The sequence below is a fragment of the Varroa destructor genome, unplaced genomic scaffold (assembly GCF_002443255.2).
Source record: "Varroa destructor unplaced genomic scaffold, Vdes_3.0 BEIS01000005.1, whole genome shotgun sequence".
NCBI lineage: Eukaryota > Metazoa > Arthropoda > Arachnida > Mesostigmata > Varroidae > Varroa > Varroa destructor.
The window spans coordinates 33,846,536-33,871,061 of NW_019211458.1; the positions used below are offsets into that span (position 1 = coordinate 33,846,536).

General features: G+C 38.1%; 2 protein-coding genes across 9 annotated transcripts; both read right to left on the reverse strand.

The window, feature by feature from the left end:
• Positions 1-122: 122 nt before the first annotated feature.
• On the reverse strand, positions 123-16,497 carry LOC111251028 (Y+L amino acid transporter 2-like). 6 transcript variants are annotated; one of them, XM_022807192.2, is made up of 10 exons: positions 16,365-16,497; positions 12,583-12,706; positions 12,075-12,483; positions 7,423-7,548; positions 6,966-7,110; positions 3,587-3,710; positions 3,261-3,461; positions 2,754-2,903; positions 1,999-2,176; positions 123-665 (listed from the first exon to the last, which is right to left on the reverse strand). In XM_022807192.2, exons 2-10 carry the CDS (start codon positions 12,598-12,600, stop codon positions 598-600), a joined length of 1,419 nt encoding a protein of 472 aa, XP_022662927.1. In that variant the 5' UTR covers positions 12,601-12,706; positions 16,365-16,497; the 3' UTR covers positions 123-597. The 6 variants fall into 6 exon arrangements, with proteins under 6 accessions (XP_022662927.1, XP_022662925.1, XP_086845598.1 ...); XM_022807190.2 differs by having other exon boundaries at positions 16,235-16,489; XM_086989472.1 differs by lacking the exon at positions 16,365-16,497 and adding an exon at positions 16,172-16,196.
• Positions 16,498-19,367: 2,870 nt separating this feature from the next.
• Positions 19,368-23,576, reverse strand: LOC111251381 (uncharacterized). 3 transcript variants are annotated; one of them, XM_022807898.2, is made up of 5 exons: positions 22,422-23,213; positions 22,086-22,208; positions 21,103-21,279; positions 20,708-20,916; positions 19,368-20,478 (listed from the first exon to the last, which is right to left on the reverse strand). In XM_022807898.2, exons 1-5 carry the CDS (start codon positions 22,672-22,674, stop codon positions 20,461-20,463), a joined length of 780 nt encoding a protein of 259 aa, XP_022663633.1. In that variant the 5' UTR covers positions 22,675-23,213; the 3' UTR covers positions 19,368-20,460. The 3 variants fall into 3 exon arrangements, with proteins under 3 accessions (XP_022663633.1, XP_022663632.1, XP_086845600.1); XM_022807897.2 differs by having other exon boundaries at positions 19,368-20,916; positions 22,422-23,576; XM_086989474.1 differs by lacking the exons at positions 20,708-20,916; positions 21,103-21,279 and having other exon boundaries at positions 22,422-23,576.
• Between the last annotated feature and the right edge of the window lie 950 nt (positions 23,577-24,526).

Here is a 24,526-nt window from a genome sequence, read left to right on the forward strand (position 1 = left end):
ATAAGTTAACATCATATCATGTACAAGACTTGATCGAATCTTCTGTGAATATGGCTGGCATATGATAAGATATAGTTAATAATGGATACTCGGAAGACACAGGAAGTAGTAACACTGAGAGATAATGGTTCTCTAAACATCCGTTCGTTTATTCGCATTGACAGATGACATAGGCGAAATTTTCGATGTATGTATAGTATAATCTTCACCAATATTTGCTCTCACGTCCGGCATACAAAAATAGAGCATAACTTTGGGCTTTAAACATAATTGGCGCTGCTTTTTGGCGTTCAACGTGTTTTCCAGTGGCATTCTATGGAACTATGAGTTAATTTCATTTACAACTTTCCAGCATCTCATTTGTTCATTGGTTGTATGCATCGACTAGTTACAGGGGTCACAACCAGATGCTAAGTCTATGCAGCGTATTATACAACATGTTCATAAAAATGCACTTACCATCATTAAATTTTTTTCACGTTTGAGGATTTATACGATTCAATGTACACCTATAAATAGGATCGTGAACACTTCGATTTATCACTATGTATAGTATATGACCTATTTGAACGGTGATCCTTGTATGCTCAGGCGACTTCATAGACCGGCTTCTTTTTCTGGAGGTACAACTACAAGTAGCTTTTGCATTTGGATTGTAAAATAAGCTGAAAAAAGAGAGTATTACGGCATGAAATTTAGTTAATAGCAGTGTAGTTGTATACCGTCATGGGCTTCACGGTGGAGGCGCTCAGTCAAAGCTATTACCATTAATAAATGGTGAGCATCGGCATTTTTGACGCCCCGATAACAAATGTCGATAAACGCCAAAAATATCATTTCAGTTTGGCAATTCCTTGATATTAAAGCATTATATGACGTGCTAGCAAACATCAGAGCTGATCTAAAAAGATCCGGAAGTTGACTTCTCCGCAGATATATGCCTGCCTAAATTTTAGCAAAGGTAGACTGGGCCTAGACCGACAAGGGTTGTTATGTGCCGCGGGCATAATCTATTCAATGGATGAATTCGTTCAAGTCAGGGGTTTTATGCCAAGGAAACTTTTCTGTTCATACTCAGTTAACAGAGATGGCCTGAAAGAAGAATAATAGGGGTTTCCGTTGTTTAAAACACTATGTAGCTAGTGAATTGAGTTTGTACTTGTATTCTAAGAACTAATTTTTACGACCACATTTCGTGAAGTGAATTTCATCTTTCCACAAAAAGACACATTCATTAAAAAAATTCAATGAAACAATCTGCTCCTGTAGCCTATTTCGAAACAATTAAATACACTCAACATTCTGGGGAGACTTTTGCTCCCTTCCAATCATCAGCAATAGATGGAGGACTCAAATTAACTCAGATTTAGCTACTCCACTATTAATGCGCTAATAATAAAGTACTACTATGTCCGCGCAGAGGGGCAAACCCACCTTCACAAATTTTTTTGCAAGATTTCGGATAGAGTCTGATCTGCAATTAATGTAATCGGTGCTTCCTCGCCGAAACAGAAACGTTATCCTTCGTAGCTAATTATATAACTATTTTTCTATGCAATGGTACATACGCTATGAATCTTAGACAATTTTTATCCATTAAATACCGTCACTATTTTAAGCGATAATTATTATTTTGCTAATACTGGTAATATGGGTTCATTTAAGCTGATTTGGCTACTCATTTTGAATGGACTTAATAACTTCGCGCTATATGCATATGCAGAATTGAAAAAGATCTAATTTTGATAGACAAAGTGTATTGTAAGTTTGTTTAAACATATAGTACTGTTTAAAGGATTGTTATACAGTACATTTTAAATGTGAAGTGTTTCATTGCCTTCCAACGCTTAATGCATATTTTTTTAGGTTATCATTCAGTAGCTAATTTTAGCTTTCCTAATTTTTCTGCCCTACAATTCTATTTCACTATTTGGTAAAATCGTTTTTATCTAGAAGGCGGACTTGGCAATGCTTAGATTTTTATATTTGCGAACTTACCAGATATATTTCTAAGACCGATTAGATTCTTGTTTGGCTTCACAAGGAGGTAATAAACTGGGATTCCACTTAGGAGGATGAGGACGCCCAACCCACTCTTCAACGGTGTTTCGTAGAGGGGCATCACCGTTAGGAAAACGCACATAAGTAGAAACAAGATTGGAAAAATCAGGTTTACCTATAAAATATCCGCAAACGCTTTCTTTATCATTGGTCACTGTAGCTCGTTATGTGCCCAATAAAACTTGCTCGACAGACCAGCTAATTAGTTAGATATTAGCTAAACTACACAAATATATACTACGAAAATAAACGTACCATATTTTACTGCTTGCAGTATTTAACACATTCTTAAGTATTTAAATTTATACGAGCTGTTCTGAATTAAATTAAAATTGTCGGAAATAAAATTTCGATACAAAACGTCATTTCTACATGGCTATGGAAAAAGCGCATCTGTTACTGTGAGATTTGTATGCGAGGTGGCGGATATGGGTTCCAAGAAATTTTGAAATACATATTGAAAGAAGAAAATATTGAAAAACAATGTCCGAATAACGCAGAAAGAGTTGTTCAACTGTGTCGGTGTCGTATCTTTAAGTAAGTCTCTGGTGTTGATTGCGACAACTAAATTCATCGTAACTAAAACCAAACAGCGTGTCATATTATAACGTATCGAATATTATGCTTAGAATATAATAGTATCTGCTAGCGTTTATCGAAAGCTAGCTAGACCTTGCGGGTGTAGTGGTTACCTGAATAGGCCTCGGAAGATCCGGTTTCAAGTGCCTTAGCTTCAAAAGGGCAAGAATCGAGATGCCCACCCAGAGCCAGTAGTTGAACGAAAGATAGTTGATCAGAGCGTAAATGTCCGATGTTATAAACATTAGAAGGGTGATACCGGTCTAAAGTAATATCAATGAATAAAGAGGCAGCAAATATCAGAAAAATAAAATAGTGAGTAAGATTCTATAAGAATGCACACCATGATAAAACGAACTAACAGTCATAGTGTACTCGAAGCGTAAAAAGTGTTGAAAACATTTAGAATCATCTGACCGTGTGGCGGGGTAGAGCACCAATAGTGGGCCCCAAAAATATACTCAGCTATGTCTAAAAAGGCATCTCATTTTATAGACTTCCCAACGGCAAGCGGAATGACCTGCTAGGTATCGCCTATATACCGATTATAATCCGAGTAATATTTCCCGCCTGTGTATAACAGTCCGTTTTGAATTTTGCTAATAATTGATGCGATATACCGATAGAAGAATCGGAGGTGTCGGCGTAAGGTGATGCACGTTGATCATGCCGACGAAAGCCGGTAAGTGACCCTCGTGAGCTCCAATAAAGAATAGTCTTGAGATGGTGAACATAATTCCATTAAGGCCTCCGAAAATCGATAGTGAAACGAATACAGGCATTGTCCAGGCCATTGGGCCAAACATTCTGTGCGCAAATGTCTGTAAATGAGATAATTGACATATTGACAAAACATACAAAAGTGAGCAGGTATTGTCAAGGTAGTTTGAGCATCGATGAAGCATGTGTTTGCCGGTTTACTAATTGCTGAAAGTATTGTATTTACCACGGCAGTAGCAGGTGATTTGAGCATCTCCTCCGGCGAAATTACTGTGAAATATGCTATGTTGGTCAAAACATACACGACCGTGACGATTGATACTCCGATGTAAATAGCCAGCGGTAAATTTCTGAAAGTCAACACGAATCACTGTTATTGCACAAACGCCTGCGAAATCTGAAGATTGAGTAATCTGTTAACAATTAATGTGTTCCTTACCTTCGGTTCACTCTACAAGCCGCAAATCTAGAGAAAAAGAATACCTGCTGATAAGTACGTCTAAGTATAAAGAGTCCTTCTTTATAATGAAGTAGTTATGCAATAAAGAAGTACCTAAAGCACATGGCTGCAAGAACATGCAATTTTGAGTAGATAGCTTGCGGTACCAACGGTAAGACTTTTCGTTCCCTCAATGTTAGAAACATTTTAGTGGTATCAATTTTTGTTTATTAGCACACTATAAATACATTATTTAAAAGTTCACAATTTTGACTGCCTTTATTAGTGTGTAAGTAAGTTGAATAATTAATAATGAGTATAATAACGGCAATTAGCTGCTGTACTAAATTATTATATGGAATGTTATGAGGTTATGTATGAACATATAGCGCAAATACAAACACAAAAGTTTTTGGCAGATCTATCTACGAGACTTACAATTAATTGGATAAAAGATAAGTTTGAAACGAACAGATAGATTACGTTCCGAAGGACCAAAAACATCAACGATCTTCACCAGCTAAGAAAGACGGACCAAGAGATAAATCCAAAAATCTGTAAGACAAGCAAGTTGTGAGCTAAAAAGGTTTTGGGAAAATACAATTGTAACACTACATGTTATCAATGAAGAAAACAATTTTGCAAAACATATTGCACAGTTTTCGACGAAGATTTTTTTGGATCAGGTCGAACAGTGAATCGACATCTTGCATTGAGCATTAAATCTAAGCCTTACCCAGAAACGAACGTAGACTATAAAAAAAAGAACATATTATATCGTGAGTGAGGAAGAATGCGGAAGCAGTTGTGCAGATTCCAATGCAATTCCAGTATTAAGTACGGGTCAATAAGAACTGAAGTTATAAAAATTCAACCTGTGTATACATTTTCGGAATGCCCTATCTGTGATGATGCAGACGCAGAAAATATGTGATGCCAACATATGTACTTCTGGTTCCGGCCGACTGTGAGTACAATTGGACGGTTAATCCCTAGTCGCCTGCAATTCTTTTTCTCCATTTTTTGTGGCAGCTTGGTGGGTAACGAAATTCGAAAGAATGGACGGTCGGGCTCGCTAGTTCTTGATTTTTCAAGAATTGCGTCCGGATAACTAACCGGTCCCAGAACCAAGTTCTGCAGTGGGTGCAATAGTACCTACGTGGACCGCTATGGTGTAATATGACATGGAGATCGGACTAATGGCAGGCAACTGAGATGTTTTTAAACAAAAACTTCACGAACGCCTTACGTATGGATATTTCGAAAACTAGAACAAGGTCAAACGAGCTTTGAAGGACAGCAAGGTCAAGAAAACACAAAAAATCTGTCGTAGCGGCAAATCCAGCTTCGTACAACACTTTCATCCAAGCGATTCAACGCGACATACCGGGAGATGACGAAAAGGATAGGCCTCCAGCGAGAAAGCCGGTGCGCTGACGTCGTCAAGTGGCCAAACATGCGACCGTTGGGCGGCACATGGTCCCTCAACTATCCGACTCATCGGAACTGTTGCTCCGCTGTGGTTTGAAATCGGGATCGAACTGGACAGTGTTGGATTAGAGGGAGCACGGTGGATATCGGCACTGAGATGAGTGCCATACCATTTGTGTGTGCACGTGTAGTATCGAATTTGGCCGCCAAATGACCAGTCGGAGCCGTTGATGCCCAGCACCTGCATCTGATCGTCTCAGGTAAATAAAGCTGAAGGTCGGCGAGAAGCAGGTAGAATAATTACTGTTGTCGATAGTGTGGCATATTTTTATTTTTGATAAGCCTTTGGGAAACAGCAACAGGGCGTGTTTCTTTTAATTTGATACAGAAGGCCATTAGCGAGTTCGCCTATCATGTAGGTCGTTCACAGGTCCTGTTCATACGAAGTTTCGCCCATTGCATTTTTTTAACACCCGCTACTTCAGACCTCTCAAACTTGATGACGGGCATTACTAGGCAGCTTAAATGGGCTCCTTCCCTTCTGCTACGTCAATGCATTGAGCCTGGGCTCTGTTGGCATGGGGACGCATAGTTTGGCGACAACCTTGTGCGTTACAGCCCTAGTTCATTGCGCATGGTGGTGGCTGACCCCACCGATGATTCAGCACATCTGCGGATCGAATGCATCAATGACGTGCAAGATTCGTCAGGACCGTAAAGCCGTAAAACGTAGTTTAAGAAGTCATTAAGGAATTGTGCTTGTGCGACGATTCCTTAACGTCTATATGAAAGAGCTGAACTTGAACTTTATCCACGTGTCTGCGTTGCCCACAACAAGTTCGAACTGGGCTGGGCTTTGCAGAATCTCATAAGCAACTCTAAGTAGGCGCTTATGCGACCGGCTATAGGCTTTTTTTGTCAACTATTGATGTTTTCGTTAAGATTTTCTCTGATCGAAAATAGATGAGCTAAATTTGGACATTATATATACTACTAACAATATAAAGCTTTCTGCCATTGCATACTTGAAATGCTGAAGCTATTGAAGAAGTTTGGAAGACGTGCAGTGAACCGCGCGGTACCCGTAGCATGACTGTCATGTGATTTGACACATTGGGCCTTGCCTGTGGGGCCTTGTTGAAAAGCAAAGTCCGACTAAATAGGCCTTAGACAATAGGCAGCCTGAAAAACCCATCCGACAAACCATTCTGGCACGTACACTCGATTTATGTAAAAACGTTTTCGAAAATTGATAAATAGAGATAGATAATTGATAGATAAATTCAGAGGTAGGTTCTTCAGTGACATAGAATTGAGAACAAAACGGCCAGCAACGCCTTTTCTAAAGTACTGTTGCCACTGTAGATATTTGAAAAACTTATATCATAAATTTTGGTCGATGTGTATATGGTAGGAATGGATGAGTCGTCGTATGACTTGTGATGTTTGCCTACTAATCGTGGTGGCGTTAGGTGAGGTAGTGGCTTAAAGGTGGGAGTAAAACTTATTACTGCGCGCTAGTTGTCTCTAGCGATAATACATAAAATAATATTCTGAGGTTTTAAATGGATGTTGTGAATGTAGAGAAAACAATGTGATGACAAGAGGTGCTAAACACTTTGCCAGCTTGCTTTAAGTAGCTCCTTGTACTATGCTTTATATTCTTTTAACTAAAATTACGCCATGCAAAAAATATTACGTAATTACAGGAAACAATTAATACTAAGATTCGTACCTTTTTGGGTTATGCAGTTCCTCGGCAACATAGTTTAAATTGTTGAAACCTCCGTAAGCAAAGAGTCCTGAATAAAAAGCAAGTGAAAGGCCACCAGGACTAACAGTTGTATCCGAGAATAGGTTTGCAAGGTGTTCAGTATGACCTGGGCACACAAACATGGTAAGCACTTATAAACCTAAAAGAATGCTTTTAATGTATATAGTAAATATTAGTGTATTTATATAAACATAAATCTTGTTCCAACAAGCTGCATTATATACTTCGTTAATAGGAGAAAAGTCCTCTTTTTTTATAACGTGATGGAAAAAATCAGTCCTAATCAGTTTAAAACAAAGAAATGAAATTTGATTGAAAAATATCGCCGAAAATAATTATATGAAACCTAGAACAAGTGACTTTCTTAAGTTCGTAAGTATTACTGTTTTTGTAGCAGCTGTTAAAATAAACATGATACCTGTGCAAATGCGATATAATCCGGTTGCAATAATAAGTACCAATGCGATTAACTTAGCGGTTGTGAAGTAGTCTTGAACCTTCACAGCAAGTTTCACGCTACGGCAATTGACATACGTCAGCAGCACTACATGTGAAACATAAAAAAAAACCCAAATTATAAATGATTTTTTCATCAATATATGCCACAGTCGCCAGTGTTACTTAATGGTTTGGAACTCAACATACATTTATGTTCGTGTAACAATTCCAAGTACTCGAAACAGTGTATCTCAGCAATATTTGATAAGCACAAAACAGTAATTGATATTATTAATTTCATTTTGATATTGAATGCTAAATTTGAAACACATAGAATTAAAGTAATGCGAATCAATGCGTACTGTTTTTACTGTCAGTACACCGGCGCTATAAATGCTCTGAAGCATTTCTTGAAATCTCTTGACGATCTGCCTTGAGCAGTTCCTCGACGTGTATTAACTAATTTAGTAAACAACAGTAGTAATATTCAGAAGTGCAAAAATGTCCCTTGACTTGATGACGAAGTTTCTGGTTGTAAGTTGTTCTGGTTCGGGTTTCGAAGTCTTGCCAACGACACATACGAACGGCACACTCGTACGAATAAGGACGTTATGATATTATTTTGTTGACATTCCGATCGACGGTAGACCGAAACATTTTTCAACAACGGTTTGATAAATCAATACCAATGTTTAATAAGGCGCTTATTCTGAAAATAGTCAATGTCACAAAACTAGCAAGTAAGCGAATATTAAATATGATTTGAAAAGTATTTGAAGCTATGAAAGCGCTTATTTTTACTCTTTTAATAATTTGTCCACCCAAAATGTGAAGGCTGGTTCATGTAGTGAGAACACATGAAACACCCTTTACTAGTACTGACACATGTTATAGGTGATACTTTGCGCACCAGTATTAATGATACCGATGCGGAATAGATATTAATATTTTTTTAAGACATTTTAATCAGACGTGTCATCTACACAAAATGAAGGCTGATACCTCTCTATTAAAGCTCTGTTCGTTATGTCAATACAGACAGTAGCTATTTGTTATTTGTAAGTACAAGCTCGACTACAGTTTATCACCTTTCCTCACGAAGTCCTCAGCGGTCAAGTGTACAGAATAATCAACGCAGCTGACACGGAGAAAGGTCTTTATATAAATGTCCTTAAACCATCATTTGTCTTTTCACGCCTAAACACTTCGGGAGTAATCTTTGTCCCAAAGTGGCTTTGTCTTGTTAGTGTATGTTTGTTCTGTACCCATGTTTTTAGGCACGGCAATGCATTTTTACTTTTAAGTGGAGGTCTACGTGTGTTTGCTATCTAAGTAACTAACGTTATACACTTTTTATAGAGATTTATTACAGATAAACATGCTAAAACAATTGCCTAACATAGTAAAGAGACACCTCTCATCACTTTTGATACGATAACGATAAGTGACTCAAGTTCCGTATTAGAACAAAACATTAAAGCTAGTTTCAGTGGCATTATCTACAACAGCTTTACTCAGTTTTTTCTTCTGCGTTTACATTCTGTGAGTTAAGGCTCTTGGACACAGTATAATGTTTTGCGCAAAAGCAGAGGTCAGATTTAAAATCAAAACATATACTGATCTGTAAAAAGAGAGGTGTTGTGCTAAAGACTGATTGAGGAAATAATTTATTATTTTCGGATAAATGCGCGACCGCATAGTACATATATTTACTATTTTTATGACTTCTGTCTTTTATATGTTGCCATATAAACATGACTATTGAATGAAATAGTGCAAAACTGTGAGCGGTGCATATCTTCCTTCATCTCAGCTCGAAAAAAAGTATATACACTAAATTGGTGTTTGCTTTTAAAAGAAAATTAGATCCGGTATCCAATGCAAATCCTGCAAAATTGGTGCTCTGGGAACTGAGCTTTCACCCAGTGATGCTTCCAGGAATTAAAAGCACACTAACGTATCGCATTGCTTGGTTCGTCCCTGTCGAGCTGAGGTCTTTTGATTATAATGGAATAATCTTGCAACTAGAGATATTTCAGTATACTGAAGTGTTTGTCAAGTACCTTTGGAATTATTTGTATGACCTAAATTTCCCACTGAATCTGTTTTACATATATTCTTAATTTGTTATTTATATAGCCATACTTATAGATCTAGTATAGAACACATCATACGAAAGCGTTTTCAACAGTCTATATATGAAACCAAACTTATGGGTAAGTACTGAATTGCCATTGTTAGTATGCATCTACCATGATGAATCTTTTTTTTTCTATATCGTCTACTCTGTCTAGTGAGGGTCTATCACGCATATCAGTCCGAACATAAGAATTCTCCTTTCTGGCGAACTTCGCCTGCATGCACAGAACAAACAGACAGTCCTTGAGACAGACACTTCTCTTTTTTGCTTGCACGTTGCCGGGAAACTGCGAAGTTCTGATAGGTTTACGTAGATAGCGGCCCTTAAGGAGACGCCTAGTCTATCAGCTACCGTTATTCGGCGGCTGCCGGAGAAGATACCTGGTGAAGGACACACCGCCTGTTAGGGCAGTGCATTCCGCCCGACGTTGCCTTCCACGACAATGTAAGAATTCTTTCTGGAAGTAACACCAAAGTCAGAGTCGGGGATTTGCTAGCTCGCACTGTCTCTGGCTCTCTAAGAAACTTTGAAGTGATTGTCGCTTTTATATACATGTTGGAAACGTGTGCTGATACTTGGTCCAATTATGAATGCTACGTAGGTAGAAAGTTGTTTCGGCAACGCTTACAAGAGGCAACGCTTAAAAAAGTAATCAACTTTTCATAGATATGGTCCAAATCAAAACGTAGCGTAGCCAGAAATAGACACGAAATGTGTCTTGCCAGTCCGTTGTGTAAGCAGTCGAATGAAAAGCCGTTCATCATTATGCCATCTCAAAAGGGTCTCTTTTTCATCGTTCTGGAGCATCTTCTTTTTGCATTGTCCGGGGTTCGTTGACCCACCGGACCGCTCAGCGGCCTCCCACTTAAACGGAGATTATGGGGATATGGTAAAGAGAGATATGGTTGCGTAAAGTAAGAAAAATCAATATGACTTTTTATAGTTAGCAGGCAAATCTACATCGATAATATAGCAGACAACGGATGAAACGATACCTATACTAATTGCTACGTCGTAGAAGTAAAAGAAAACAGCAACGTCAAGATTGAGTGTAGATTATTAAATTCATTAAGGGTAAAAGCGTTGTTTGCGTTCCAAACGTCGCACTATTTTTATGCACGAACCGTCATCTAGTGAAGTAGAGTGCAGATAAGATTGTAGCTATTATTTAATAGTTTTTGTTGGAAATGAGAAGACACATCAATCCGATATAGTTTAGAGTCTTCGAGCAGGCAAGGAAACATTCCTAGATATAGCAAGGTCTTGTGCTGCAGGTACATGCTTAGTAGATATGACGAATTCCTTATTGGGATGTAACCAAGGTGCGCAGGCTAAACCAAAACAGCGTAATGGGTACATAATTATGGTGACACCTTCAGCAAACACTTCTCGTGTGTATGGGTTAATAAACAGGTTGATAGTTTTGGTCGAGCGGAATGCTGCACCACGTATACGTACACGTACCTACCTAAAATATGCATTTAGTGGTACGGGATTGTGTGGAGCATTATAGACCTCTGTTTAAGCCCACACCATTTCAGTTTCTTTTTCATTTCCGAAGGTGTGTAATAGTTCCTAGAATATACCTGCTTGGAAATTCAGCTTTCTCTGGCTTTCTGGAAACATGTCTGTCGGATGCTAACTACTCATCCTTAAACAGGATAAGAACTGAACGTTCGCCAGTTAGACGTATTCTTATATTTCGTCGAGTTTCCGTAACAAAGCAAACGTAGTAAATAAACATTTGCAATAAAATTTTACTGCATCTTACAGCTTGGGACGTATAATTATTATTATTTTATGGGACTAGAAATGTTTTAATCTTTACATAGAAACACTTCTAGTGCTTCAGATATTTTATCAGCCTTTGGACTGTTATAAACATTTACGGAACATTTATAGAAATGCACCACGTTTTCTTTGAAAATATATTGGGGCTTCAGTTAGTAGAATGAGCGGTCCTGTAAAGCCCTTGAGCCATCACAGTATAACATTATAGCGCTATCCAAATTAAGATGGACAACACGTTTCCACTATGAAAAATTCCAGGGCTAAAAGCCGGTGCTCATTTCTTGCACATGACCTGTGACCATACTAATATAGTTTAGTGAATATGTTAAACTAGCAATATTCTTCATCTACAAATGCCCATGGTCTCGGGCCAATTGAGAAGCATTCGTAAGGGCATGATATGTCTATTTAAGAAAACTGGACGGTGATTTTTATACGTTCAACACAGTCATTTTAATTACACATTCTAGGAGCTTAAAGGCGTATTCTATGGATTCGGCTGATTGTTAACGGTTTTTAAGTCAAACTCGTTTTGATGCTGATTGCGCACCGCAATTTTTACAAATATTTTGAATCTTTCTTTGGGCGCAAAGTATTTGTATGTCAACAGCATTTGTATTTGAGCAGGTTAAGTTAAAGAAATTATACTACATACAATTGATGCGAACTTTGCAAACAATCCAACACACGAGAACACTTACGTAAACAGAGTATGCCGATAAGTCGCAGAAGAGTATCCGGCGGCTCGCAGTCTGGGTAATATGGTTTTATAAGGTACGTTGCGAACGCGAGCGATAGAATGGCAAGGGTGGCCGGCTGAACAATTATGACCGTGATCCAAAGCCTTAAAAAGGCCAGTAGCGGCCCGAACGCCTCGAGGGTATACGCGTAGTCGCCACCACTTCTGGGAATTGATGTACCCAACTCAGCATAGCAGATTCCACCGCATAATGAGAATAGGCCGCATAACGCCCAAACGAGCAAAGCGACCTCTACAGAACCCGCATGCTGAAACACCCCCTTGGGGGATACAAATATTCCTGAGCCAATAATAGTGCCTACTACCATCAGTACACCAGAAAGAAGACCGATCTCCTTCTTCAATTCCACCTAAAAGAGAAAAATTGGGAGGTGTCAGCAAAGTGAATGAAAATGTCCGTTACAAAGAAAGAAAGGTTAAATGTGGGGTACTATTGCAATGTTTGTTACCTGTTCGTTCCTTTCCATTTTGGCTGAAGAGTCTCTTTGGGCGTTCGCCGTAGATGATTGACGGAGATAGCTGACTGCTGTGCAAATTATCTAGAAAGGCTGCTCTGCTCGTTCTCAATTCATCCTTAAAGAACATAAATAGTAAACTATTTGATTAAACAAATTGTACTTATTTGCTAATATGTATTATAGTAAAACATCGATAAAATCATCCTAAAACGCTTATTTATCTAACAGGATTCGTAATATTTAAATCCTACAGGGAGTAAACTCTATCCACTAGCACTTATTATTCTATAAAGCCTGTGGCAATCATAGTCGAACGGCAAAGTAGCTTTACAGTAAACATTAGCTTGTGTGATTATTTAGATAAAGTCACAGTTGAAACAAACATATGAAAGCCTGTTTTTGTCTAGCTCTAAATTAAATTTTTCTAAACTTCGAACATATGTTCTATATTCATTCTTAATTCGAGGCTTAAATTCAGCGTCAACTAGCTGATTGACTGTTCATATCATTGGCATCATTCATATCATTGACCATTCATATCAAAGTTCCCAACATTGATCTTTTAGAAACATATATATATATATATACATATATATATGTACGATGTATTTGGTCCTAGTAAGTAATATAACTAGTACGGATTTGTCAAGATAAAAGGGGATACAAAAATTATCATCTTTACATTTAAGACATTAGTCTTAAATGAATATGACAACGACAATGACAATACCATTGTCGTTAATCAACTGGGGGCCATTTTGTATGTAATCAACGCTCAAATATACAGTAAAAAGAGAGAAAAAAATATTTACGGATCACATACATGCGTTTGTTTGTGAAGAAAAACTTGTAAAAAAATTTCCTAATTTGCAGACACAAGCTAAACGTCAAACTCATTCATTAGTTAAATAATGTAGCAAAATAAAACATTAGCGTACCTCGGCAAATACAAATGATTTGCAAACACGATAAATACGAAACGAGCATTCAACATGTAAACGTATAGAAATCCATCCAGTTTGATGCATCTCGTCAACACCGCGTACGAATTTCTAGCACTGAATATAAAAACAACTAAGTACAGAACTTCACTCTCCAAACTTATTATTATTATTATTATTTAGGTAGTTGTTACTTCTCTCTAATTATATAGTTAATATGGATGTTTTGCTGACGCTGAGATTTAATACGCTGAATTACTAGAGATAATAATAGTTTCACAACATTCATTTCAAATAGAATAAACGCTGAGTTGTTCTACCAACGTACAGGTGATTGTCACAGGGCGTAGGTTTCCGAAGTGGTAAAGTACAACACACAATAATAAAGTAATAGGAGCATTAGGAAAGCTTTCTGCGAGTCCGGCAATAGGCCTTACAGTCCGGCAATAGGCCTTACATGCCAATCTATGAAACAAAAATCTGTAGCGATTTTTGGATTCCAGCCTCTTGACAGGACAAAATCTGAGTTTAAACGTTTGTTGTTTTCGGTGGACTAAGTGTAAATGTAGCTAACCTATTGTCAGCTGTTTCACGAGTATGATTAAGCCACTGTAGGTATCGATTAGGAAATAATCTGAAATCGTAAAATACACCTTGAGAAACTGCCCAACGTAGTCGAGCATTAATTGAGATAACATAGGAGGACATAAGTTTCGTTTACTGCGAGACACCATTGGGAATGGGAATGTGGTCGAAAACCTTCAGGCTCGTGTACATTTCTACGGCACTGAACCATTACCATGTGTAGCAAGGAGCGCGCTGTAATTATAAGAGCACGCCTAAAAGCTGGTGCCCGTTCTTCGGGTGTTGGCGTTGTGTGCCCCTTTGAGTTGAGCTGACGTGAGATAGCCCCTTCTGTTGAAAAAGTCTAACACAAGCTACTCATTTGAGCTATTTACGGCAATAGGGTTTCAAACTATCGTGCTGCATACTGTCGTTTAACCTGAAAAGTCTCTTCACTTTGGAACTTTTTTATGACTTGCACTTATCCTACAATAAAAATGGTGAAAAGCTACCGAAAGGGATGAGTCATCCGCAATACAGGGTCCGTGATAGAAAAAGATGGTAAAAATCGATCAAATCTAAGACAAATATCTTGTGGATAAAACTGTAGGCGTTTAAACGCATATACTTGTTTCTTTTTTTCGGGAAGACAGACTCATTATATTGGTACACCGATAATTATTCTAGATCTAGAACTATTATCGACTACCGAACCCTAGATTTATATTCCAACATATTGAGTAATATTTTTTGTTGCTGCTTTTTTGAGGGGCAGAGGAGAAAAATGTTATTGACTTTTTTGTCTACAAGCACATTTAAATACATAATAATCACCCTAAATCTAGGTTTACTAAAATATTATCGCTACTACTGCGTGTATAATTATTGATAACGAATTGACAGCAAGATTATATGAAAACGAAAAATTAATTATTACTTGGGAGGCTTGGCAGAAAAGAAACGGTACGCTGACCACTTAAACTCTGCAATGAATGATTTTTTTTTATTTGCTTTTTCGTTTTTTAATTGCACAGATCTATTTTACATAGATACACTTTAAACTTTTTGTCTACAGCTTGTGTTCTCATGTGTTTCAGAGATTTGTGTTCCACGACGGTGCATCATTGTACACGCTTTTTCTTACGTTAACTCCATAAAATTTTTTTTTCAGCAAATATGGGACACTTCGAATATATAGCTAGCCTAAAACACAGTAAAATAACTCCTGATAAAGAATAACAACGAATTAACGTATGTACGTTTGAAAGAGTCCTACCAATCAACTACGGTAAAATGAATCCTAAGAACATTCAAAATATATTGAGTAGAAGCATGAACATATACAGTAATAGAAGAACCTCCTTTATTTAAAAAATATTAACGCACTGGGTTTCTAATGATTGAGTTCCCAAAGCGATTGCAAATTCTCGTCTTTGAATTTCTTTCACAACGAACCTAAAGGGAAGATAGACTAGAAAGGTGTTTTCAGTCATCTTCATATATATATATATGACACAGATCTGCCGCTGTGTGTAATGCTTTCAAAAATATCAGCCCGGCTTTCGAAGTGTCACGTTCTTCCCTTATTCTCCCGTACCGCTTGAGTGTCTAACTGTATAAGGACAGTGGTGGGCTTCGAACAGACCACGTGCCCACCATTCATCTTCAGTATGACTATAGTTGGTATCAGCCAACTATAATTGGTGCATCCATACACATTCAACGATAGTCAACGTTAAGCACGATAAATATCTTTATCTGTGTCATTTGCTAATATTCTTACTTTTGTGCGAAGAATTTATGAACTTTATGTGCAAAACTTTCATGATCAGTTTGCCTTCATGACAAGGCTTGTCGGAAACGTTTGTTCTACTTTTTTCATTATATGGCGCATACCAGGCCTCGTTCAGTTAATCTGCAGGCGTGCGCATGCCGACATGAGGGTTAACGAAAAAAAAAATTAGCCATGTACACACTGGCACACTAAACAGAGTCGGTTACAATCGCTTGTAAATGTTACTTTACTAGTTATTACTACATTGACACCTACTACATTACTGTACCGTTTCATTCACCTGGGCCAAATACCAACTAACTAGCTGATTTGGCAGGATACTGATCGCACTTAGCTCACTCACTTTTAGCCATACGAAGCTTTCAATCACTGCTTGCACTGATCTACTCATGCGTGTTATGATATCACCCTTATGAACATAAATTCGGGTAAGTTAGCCAAGCTGCCACAATTTAAGGAGGCCGACGAATAACCTGTAAGCCTGAGAACTGGTCGGGCGCAACTATATGCTATCAGCGCCGGCCGCTAAAGACCCATAGCCACTGACGGTGTCTTTCGCACGAAGTCACCAGCGCACGTGTTAACAAACATCGTAGTCTCTATCTAGGCCAAGTCGGCCGGCCGGCGAGAGAGGGGACTAACGCAAAAAGGTGAGAGACATCCTTGGACTGGAGAGGGCTATCGTCGAAGGCAACGTGTAACCTGTTTTCGGGCTCAACAGATTGTTTTGGTAGAAAGCCAATCCGCGGTAAACTTTTATGGCGCACATTTGTAAGCTTTTGTATGTACCCGCATTATAACCCTTCCGTACGTTCTACTAAGTGGGGTAGGACAAATTCACATTAGAAAAAAAACTTCGATCATAGCGAAACGTCAAATGCTCTAATGAGGTTGAAATAGGAAAGATTTTATTTATTTAAATCTTTTACACGTAATAGTCTTTGTTAAGGGCTTCTGCCTCGTCACATTTTCTTGGCTGATGCAGCGCTTTAAGACACGCTTCGGTTTGCTTCGTGAACGCTAAAGGTTTTTTTGAACCCGATTTCAGTAGCTGCGTTGAATTGACGGGAACCTTAAAATGCTATATCTTATCTGAAAGACTTACTCAAAATTTTTTTAGATCGGAGTTTACTCAAGGGACAGTGTATAGTATAATGGTACTAGCGACAAGGTGTCTATCTATAATTTTCACCTACTTTCCTCGAAAAATATCGAGACCATACATTATAGCAAATTTTCTGTGAACATATATATGAAGTAACTGCATTTTAAACAAACATATTTGTCTTGCGTTTATTGTGCCATGGCCGAAGCATCTGTTACGTATTAGACGCACTTTGTAATATGTACAATCGACATAATTTATGTCCTCTTGGGTTATAGATAATAAAAAAAACTTTGTTTACTTGGAAGAATTAATTCCGAATGGAGAATAGTGTTCCGAACTACAGCTGAAATTTCTTTCTCCACAGAAGATGCATATAAAACAAATGGATTGGGAAAAAAGGAAATCATCCTGCCTGACGCTCGAAGGAGCTGAAAGAAGCGGGCGTATGATTCATGCGATATCGATATTAACACTGTCTAAAAGTGTAATTTTTCCCATGCATTTAAAAGAAGACAGAACACTGAAACTTTTTGACGAATGCAAAACAGCCAATCTCGCAGATAGAAATTTCCTGACAGCGTAGCGAATCGCTTCGGCCCAATGTTAATTTAGGCCACAACATACAACAATGACAGAGGCACTAAAAATGGCTTTTTCGTGCCAATCGACTAATTAATAGCTATAGCAAGTCTTTATTTCTCATTTTATGCAATTCATTTCTTGTTTACAGTGTACAGCTGTGTATAATGTACAGCTGAAAAACAGAAAGCGCTATTCAAATCCGGTCCGCAAAAGTTGCATTTGATGCTAAACAGGTATACATGTAACTACTTTGACTACATATAACTTCGTACTTCAAAAACAGGTCAAATCCAAGGGTATCCTCATGGTTTTAAACCATGCAGCATCTAAACTCTACAAGAGACGCAATATCGGAAAAAACGGAAACACATTTCGAAAAGACTTCGTGGCAGACAATATATCTGTTCTGACGTTATCATGCGGTTTCGATATCTTATTAGCACAAGTAAACTAGATGAATTGGAAGCATAATTACTAAATACAAGGAATTTATTAGGAATTAAGATACGTCCCTTCTGATACTTGAAAGCTCCAGCGAGTTTGAGCGTCTGATTGTTGTGATACGAAATAGTGCCACATTTAGCAGTTAGTTGCATTATTGATGACTTTAATGGTCGGAAGAACAAAAGGTCTAAAAAAAAAGTAGAAGTTGGTCAATCAAATAATTCAGATCAAATAATTTCAGAAAAACGAACATCAGAACACACATTTAAATCCAAGCATAACTGCATTTTTCCAGCTTTATGTAAAGTGAAGTTCAATTCAATCAGCAAAAAACTTCTCAGATAAACTACGCCTAAACTACGGCGATGATAGACAAAGAATACTATCTATGAAATATCGAATAAAGTGCAAATGTATATGAGAGAAAGCATAATCAGTTGAATGTTTAACAAATTGTTTTTTTTTAGAACAAAGTCGTCGTGCAAGTATACGCGCGTGGTATAGTATCTTTTCAAAGCTGTGACGTCGAGGGCATTTTGAAGACGGTTAACATTTCGAGTGTAGCCAACGGTTTGCCCAAAAAAACAAAAAAATAATGTTAACACTCATATAAGTATAAAAAAAAAACAGTCCGTTGTACTCGTTTAAATTAACCTGAAACATGCAATGAGCTTTTGAAATCGTATTAAATATACGGCAAGTTTAATTAGCTAGGAAATATTGTGTTCGTACTCCACAGATCCAACAGTTAGTTGTAACTAGCACAAATATAAAAGCTATTTATTGCTAATTCTACCAACTGCCACTACTACCTCGTATGGATCCCATTCTACTTACCGGAGAATGCTTTTCTACTTATAAAACGGTCACAATTATTGTGTGAACTTCATCGTTAAAGCTATTCCTAACGTACTGTCAGGTGTTCCCCGTACTACAAATAAAACTGAAGTAATAAAACGACCGGCAAATCCGTTAATAGAGTTCCCAAAAATTAACGTATACGTGAGTGCAGCCAGACCGAGATCAGCTATGAGAATGATGGTAAATAAGCCCCATCGGACACTCCCATAAGGAAACAAGCAGTCGGGACACCAGTTATAGACGTGCTCAGAGTGAGCATCAGAAGGGCAGCCCACTGGAGGACAAAACCTGTACGTGCAAAATGTAGCTCTGGTATTGGGAAACTCTTGACCACAGTTATACATTAGTGCAAATGTATTTTGACCAACGAAAGTCTATTGATAATGATCCTAATCCACGTGCACTTCATAGCACATCTGTACCCTAAAATCTTTTACGAAGCCGTACCGTATAGTTAGATTAGGAAAAAAGTATCATAGGGTACAAATGTATACTCGTTCTGTTTTTATTTCTTTCTTTGACCGACGTGCCTACCAATTGTCATTACACCTATTGTAGAGAGTGGTTTGCTTTCAACAATAAGCCAGCTACTCCTCGGAAAAGCAGATCGCCGACGCAATACGTGTGAAAGCACCACGTTGAGGTTTTGCTGCCGAGTCGCTTGTCAGCAGCGTAGTCCACGGCAACCTATGAGCGGACGTTCAGAAAGCTTTCGAAAACAATTTTTTTTTTAACTTTAAGGCGCTGTTATAACAGCGTGATCTGTTTAATCATGCTTTTGCAAGCGTAAACGATTCTGCCAAGCTATTTTTAGGCCAGTTCACTTAAAGCGGACTATTATCACTATCGCCATTAGCTTATGCCTTACTCATAAAGGCGGGAAATTTCGAAGGTATGTGTATTGCACGAGTCTTTTACAAGAATGAATTGTATTTCTTAACAACACAACTCGAGCTCTAATAGCGGAACGTAAAATGAACTTCAATCATTGGAACACGTGCCGATAGTTCGCCTGCGCTTGTAAGTGCGGTAAATACCTTCATACTTCATAAATTATAAGTACTACCTGACAAAAGGCTGTTATTATTACAAATATGGCTGCAAAAGATAACGTGTCGATGAAACATGTAACGGTCAGCAGAGAACGTAAGGCTTCAAAATATGTTTTGGGCTTTTGGGGGACGTTTGGTTTCCTCTCTGCAACGGCTTTCGTTATGTCTTCTGAAAGAAAAGCGCTCATTTACAAAAGATGCGTTATTCGTATAATGTAATACATAATATACAAGATCTTAAAGAAACAAATAGCATGCTTCAAGTTAGAAAAAAATGGGTCAAAATATAGGAAAAACCTTGAGATAACGGTAACGCAAGAATCTCAACACAAACAACAGATCCGGTTTCATCAACTACTGAAGATATAGCGGAAGAGCATCTGCTGCGCCTTTCCGTCGAAGGTCCGTCCATATTGCCCAGTTGCTGAACGGAGGCGGACGAAGCTGACGGTGCAAGATTGCCGTCTTCGATTGCGTTTGATGGCACACCCGGTTCCTCCTTAATTGAAGTCAATTCATGCTTTAGCTTGTCTTCTTCTTCTGCAACATTTTGTTAGATAAACATCAAAACTGCTAACTCAGTTCCTTGTATAAGCTCTGACAGAGAACAAGTACGAATACGCAGATATGGGCTCTTAACAGTACCTTTTTGTTAATCTGCGATAAAACTATATACGACCGGAGAGCACTTTGACGAGGAGTCATAACTGACAATGCGCTCAAGCTGATTGGCTGTATTAGAAACTGTGGAATCCCTTGAAATACTTACACAGCCAATAAAAGAGCCCGCAGAAGGGAAAGCACAAGCCAAGCTTGTATCCTTATGCCGTATGTATCCACCAATGAACTCATGTTTTTTATGGCCAAACCAATGGCAGTTGTATGCAGAGACACTGTGCTCAATAGGAGACGACTGCCACGCGTTCCATATTGGATATACAGCAGGCATGTACAACGATGAGATTGTTGTCGATAGACCTATGTAGACGCAGAACGAAGATAAGCGTTCGTCCATTGAAACAGATATTGTACGCTCGTATCAATTTTTCTCCGTTCGGATGAAATTGATCGAAACGAACCACAAAAAACGTATAGTGCTTAGGTATTGTGATACTTCCGTAGTAATGATTATTGTAATGAAAGTGTCAAATCATGCCGCCGTACCAGTAGCTCGTTTGTCGAAGAGGACTACAGAGGACTTATGTAGCTGCAGGTAAAATATCCCGCCTGAACGCTTGTCAGTGTCAAGGGATCCCGCACAAAATAGCAGAGAACTAACGACAGTTAGTACTCTAGTGCTAGGTATAACCATGTGTGAGAACCACTGCTCTACGATTGGTGCTGAAATCAATTACGCCAGAAATTAGCATTTGGTGTTAAAATATTTGAGTTTTCATCAAAAATATCCCTAAAAATAAATCGTTCGTTCTTGGCTAATAGTTTTGGTTTAGTTGTCGCATACAAAGAAATACGCGAAAGACTGCGTAGCGCTATCAGTCCTGTTGTTGTTATTGTTATTTTACGAGTGGATTTTTCTCACTCGCTTAAAAGATAAAAGTGGCAAAAGAAAATGACAAAAATTCATCCAGTTACTGATGTGCTAGGAAATTGTTTACATGATATATTTTTAAACGTATCACTATTTATATCACTACAATTCAGTAAGTGACATGGTTTAATCTCTACATGTTAAAATTAGTTGATAGGTATTCAATAAATTCTAAGCTTGCAATTTCTTCAATTTTGCTGACTTTTTATAACCTTCATCTTCAAGTTAGACCTATCAACCTTCAACTCAGACATTCTCTTTAATAGATGACTTTTATTACTAAAACTTTCTGCTCATTTAATACAAGTACCTATATTGAAAACCCATGCCTCCATTGTCATGCCAAGACGTCTTGAGAACGTTCTAATAGTTGTCGCCGAAGAGAGACGTACCACAATTTTTTTTTAAAAAACCGACAATTTCCACCAATTCTATGAAATTATGTCTATAAGTGCTACGATAGTGAATGTATTACATACACAGCCCTACAATCTATACGAAAAAAAAAGGAGTGTATCAGCTTGTCAATGTTTAGACGCCATATAGAACGTTGATTAACAAAAATTTTACGTTATAGGCGAAGGCAGAACCAACTTACCTATTATGGGAACATCCTTTTTTCGTAACGGGTAAATCCTTAAAAATTTCGCTTGCTCAGCAACTACATCTTTTCGCAAATTCAATAGTTTCAAGGCTTGTCCCTTGTACACTCGTCTTGATTCTAACTCAGATCGGTAAACATATAATCGCAAAATATTTTGAAAGGTTTACTGGTTATTTACGAATTTTTATTTAAAAATATATCCCATGAAATAATAATACAAATAGACATCCATATAATTTGAACGATTTGTTTGAAATAGACAGATGCTGAATTCATTCGGTAATAGCATTGTGGTATTTTTATGCATTGCAATAGCTAATTGCTACTTACCTGCGACTTGCACAAAGAAACTCCGTACGGCGAATGGCCAAGAGGCCTCTTCGCGAGTGAGTAGGAAATCTCGAAACAAACGGATGAATATGAAACCATTGACGCGAATTGAGGCTGTCATATACATAGTCGTAGAACCTAACAAAATCATCGTCCACCAGGATTCCCACGAATCTAGGCCGTAGCGTTCGACAATGTTCAAGTGGACAAAATTTCGGGGTTTATTTAGTTTCTGCCCAGTCCTTAAGTCCATTCAAACAGATCAGTTCCTGGTGCTCGCCAAGAGAGATTGGAATATTGGTCAAATTTCCCGCATCTTTTCCAGCAGCTAGCTTCCAGTAGGTAGTCCGGTGCAATAAAATTTTGTCTCTCCGGAAATAGGCTCCCGAAATCTGTAAGTGGCAATAAAAATTCATGTGTCGATTGTAAATTAACAAAGTTCGTGAGTCTCAGTGATTATTCTTCAATCGGCACTCTAAGTAGCAGAAGAGGTTCAACGCTGTTTCGTAGGAGAACGAAATTCGTAGGCGTTACCTAGCGCTTTGGCAGCAGAATAGAGAAAGATTACTTAAATAACACAGTTTGATGTCGTTTGCCCTCTATGCTTTCAGGAAAGGATGCGTTACATTTCAATAATAATCCTATCAGCATTTTCCTTATGCTCAAAATACCCCTCAACGATTACCGTGTCGTCTTATAGTTCGGCCACTTCTAGAGGGAAACCGTCAGTTCATCGTGTCGCTTCGCAAATTCAAGCGGCTTGCATTCTATAAAGAGGTGATATATTTAGCGGAAAGAGGGGAAGATATGTTTGTCCAGGTGGCTATAAGTCTTTTTTTCTTCTTTCGTCTAAGAAATTGGCCTTCGGGCTCGAATTATCTACATTAGCAAAAAGAAATCGAAGAGGATGCGAACAAGTGTTACCTGTCGCTTGTTCATGGCGTACATATACTAAGTTACACTCATTTTAGATTACCAACTACTAGTTGCGTCTTCATTGAGGCTAGCCACATAGCCCATGCAGCTTCGACCGTAACAAAAAAATGACGAGTAAAAACTTGCTGTTAGCATTATTTGTTGTTGTTGTTGTTGTTGTTATTATTATAGATTGTAAGGCGTGCACGATTTTAGCGGGACCCTCTCATCTAGATACAAAATAGGAATTATAGGTATAGGTAAACTAATATATTTGTTTAGCAGAGTAACGCGCTGAAGATAGTATAAAGATCCGAAATATCTATGACTACAAAAATATATTCTACAACGATATCACAAATTTCAAGTCGAATAAGGATCATCGAATAAGAATAAAAACATTCGTCTGAGTGCCTTTATTCTCAAAAACAAGCAGATCAAAATTTATTTAGACTTCAAAGATAAGTTGTATTCAATTTGGCATGATTAAAGTTTCCTTCCTAACTTGTGCAAGCTCCATAATATTTAACATTACGCCCGACTATATAAACAAGGCGTCATACCAAAAACTGGCGATTTTTTAGGGCAAAGCGTTCACCATATTACTACAAATGACATTTGATTCTCATTTAGGACATTTTTACTTCACTAAAATAGTACACATTCAACCTGAACACTGACCGGAACCTAACAAATGGTTCACCTTAACCACGAACGGTGCCGATACATTATTTTTTGATCTCAAGCGAAAACCTGCTCTCCAAGTCCTTATTAGATATATCCGCATTTTACTATACACAGATCGGTTTAGTCCAGACAAAAACTCTTTTGCCGTTTGGGCTCTCGCCGTGATACTCATATGCGGGCGTTTTTCTGTCTTTCTGACCTACATTTTCCCGCCAAAATCGTATTACTACCACTACCGTGGACCAGTTTGTCCGTCTTCAAAGTGGCCGTATCTGGTGACAGAATAACATAAGTATTTTCCTCTTGGAAGACTTTGGGGTTAAAAAAAAGAACTGTACGAAAAAATTGCGCACGTTCTTTCTAGCATGCATAAAATCGATTGATTCTACGAAAAGCATGTAGTCGGAGTGTACGGTGTACCGTCTGACGAACCGCCGAATGCTGCTATCGGGCGTATTATTCGAAATGTTTAGAGCAGCACAATGCCTGAACTCGACTATTTG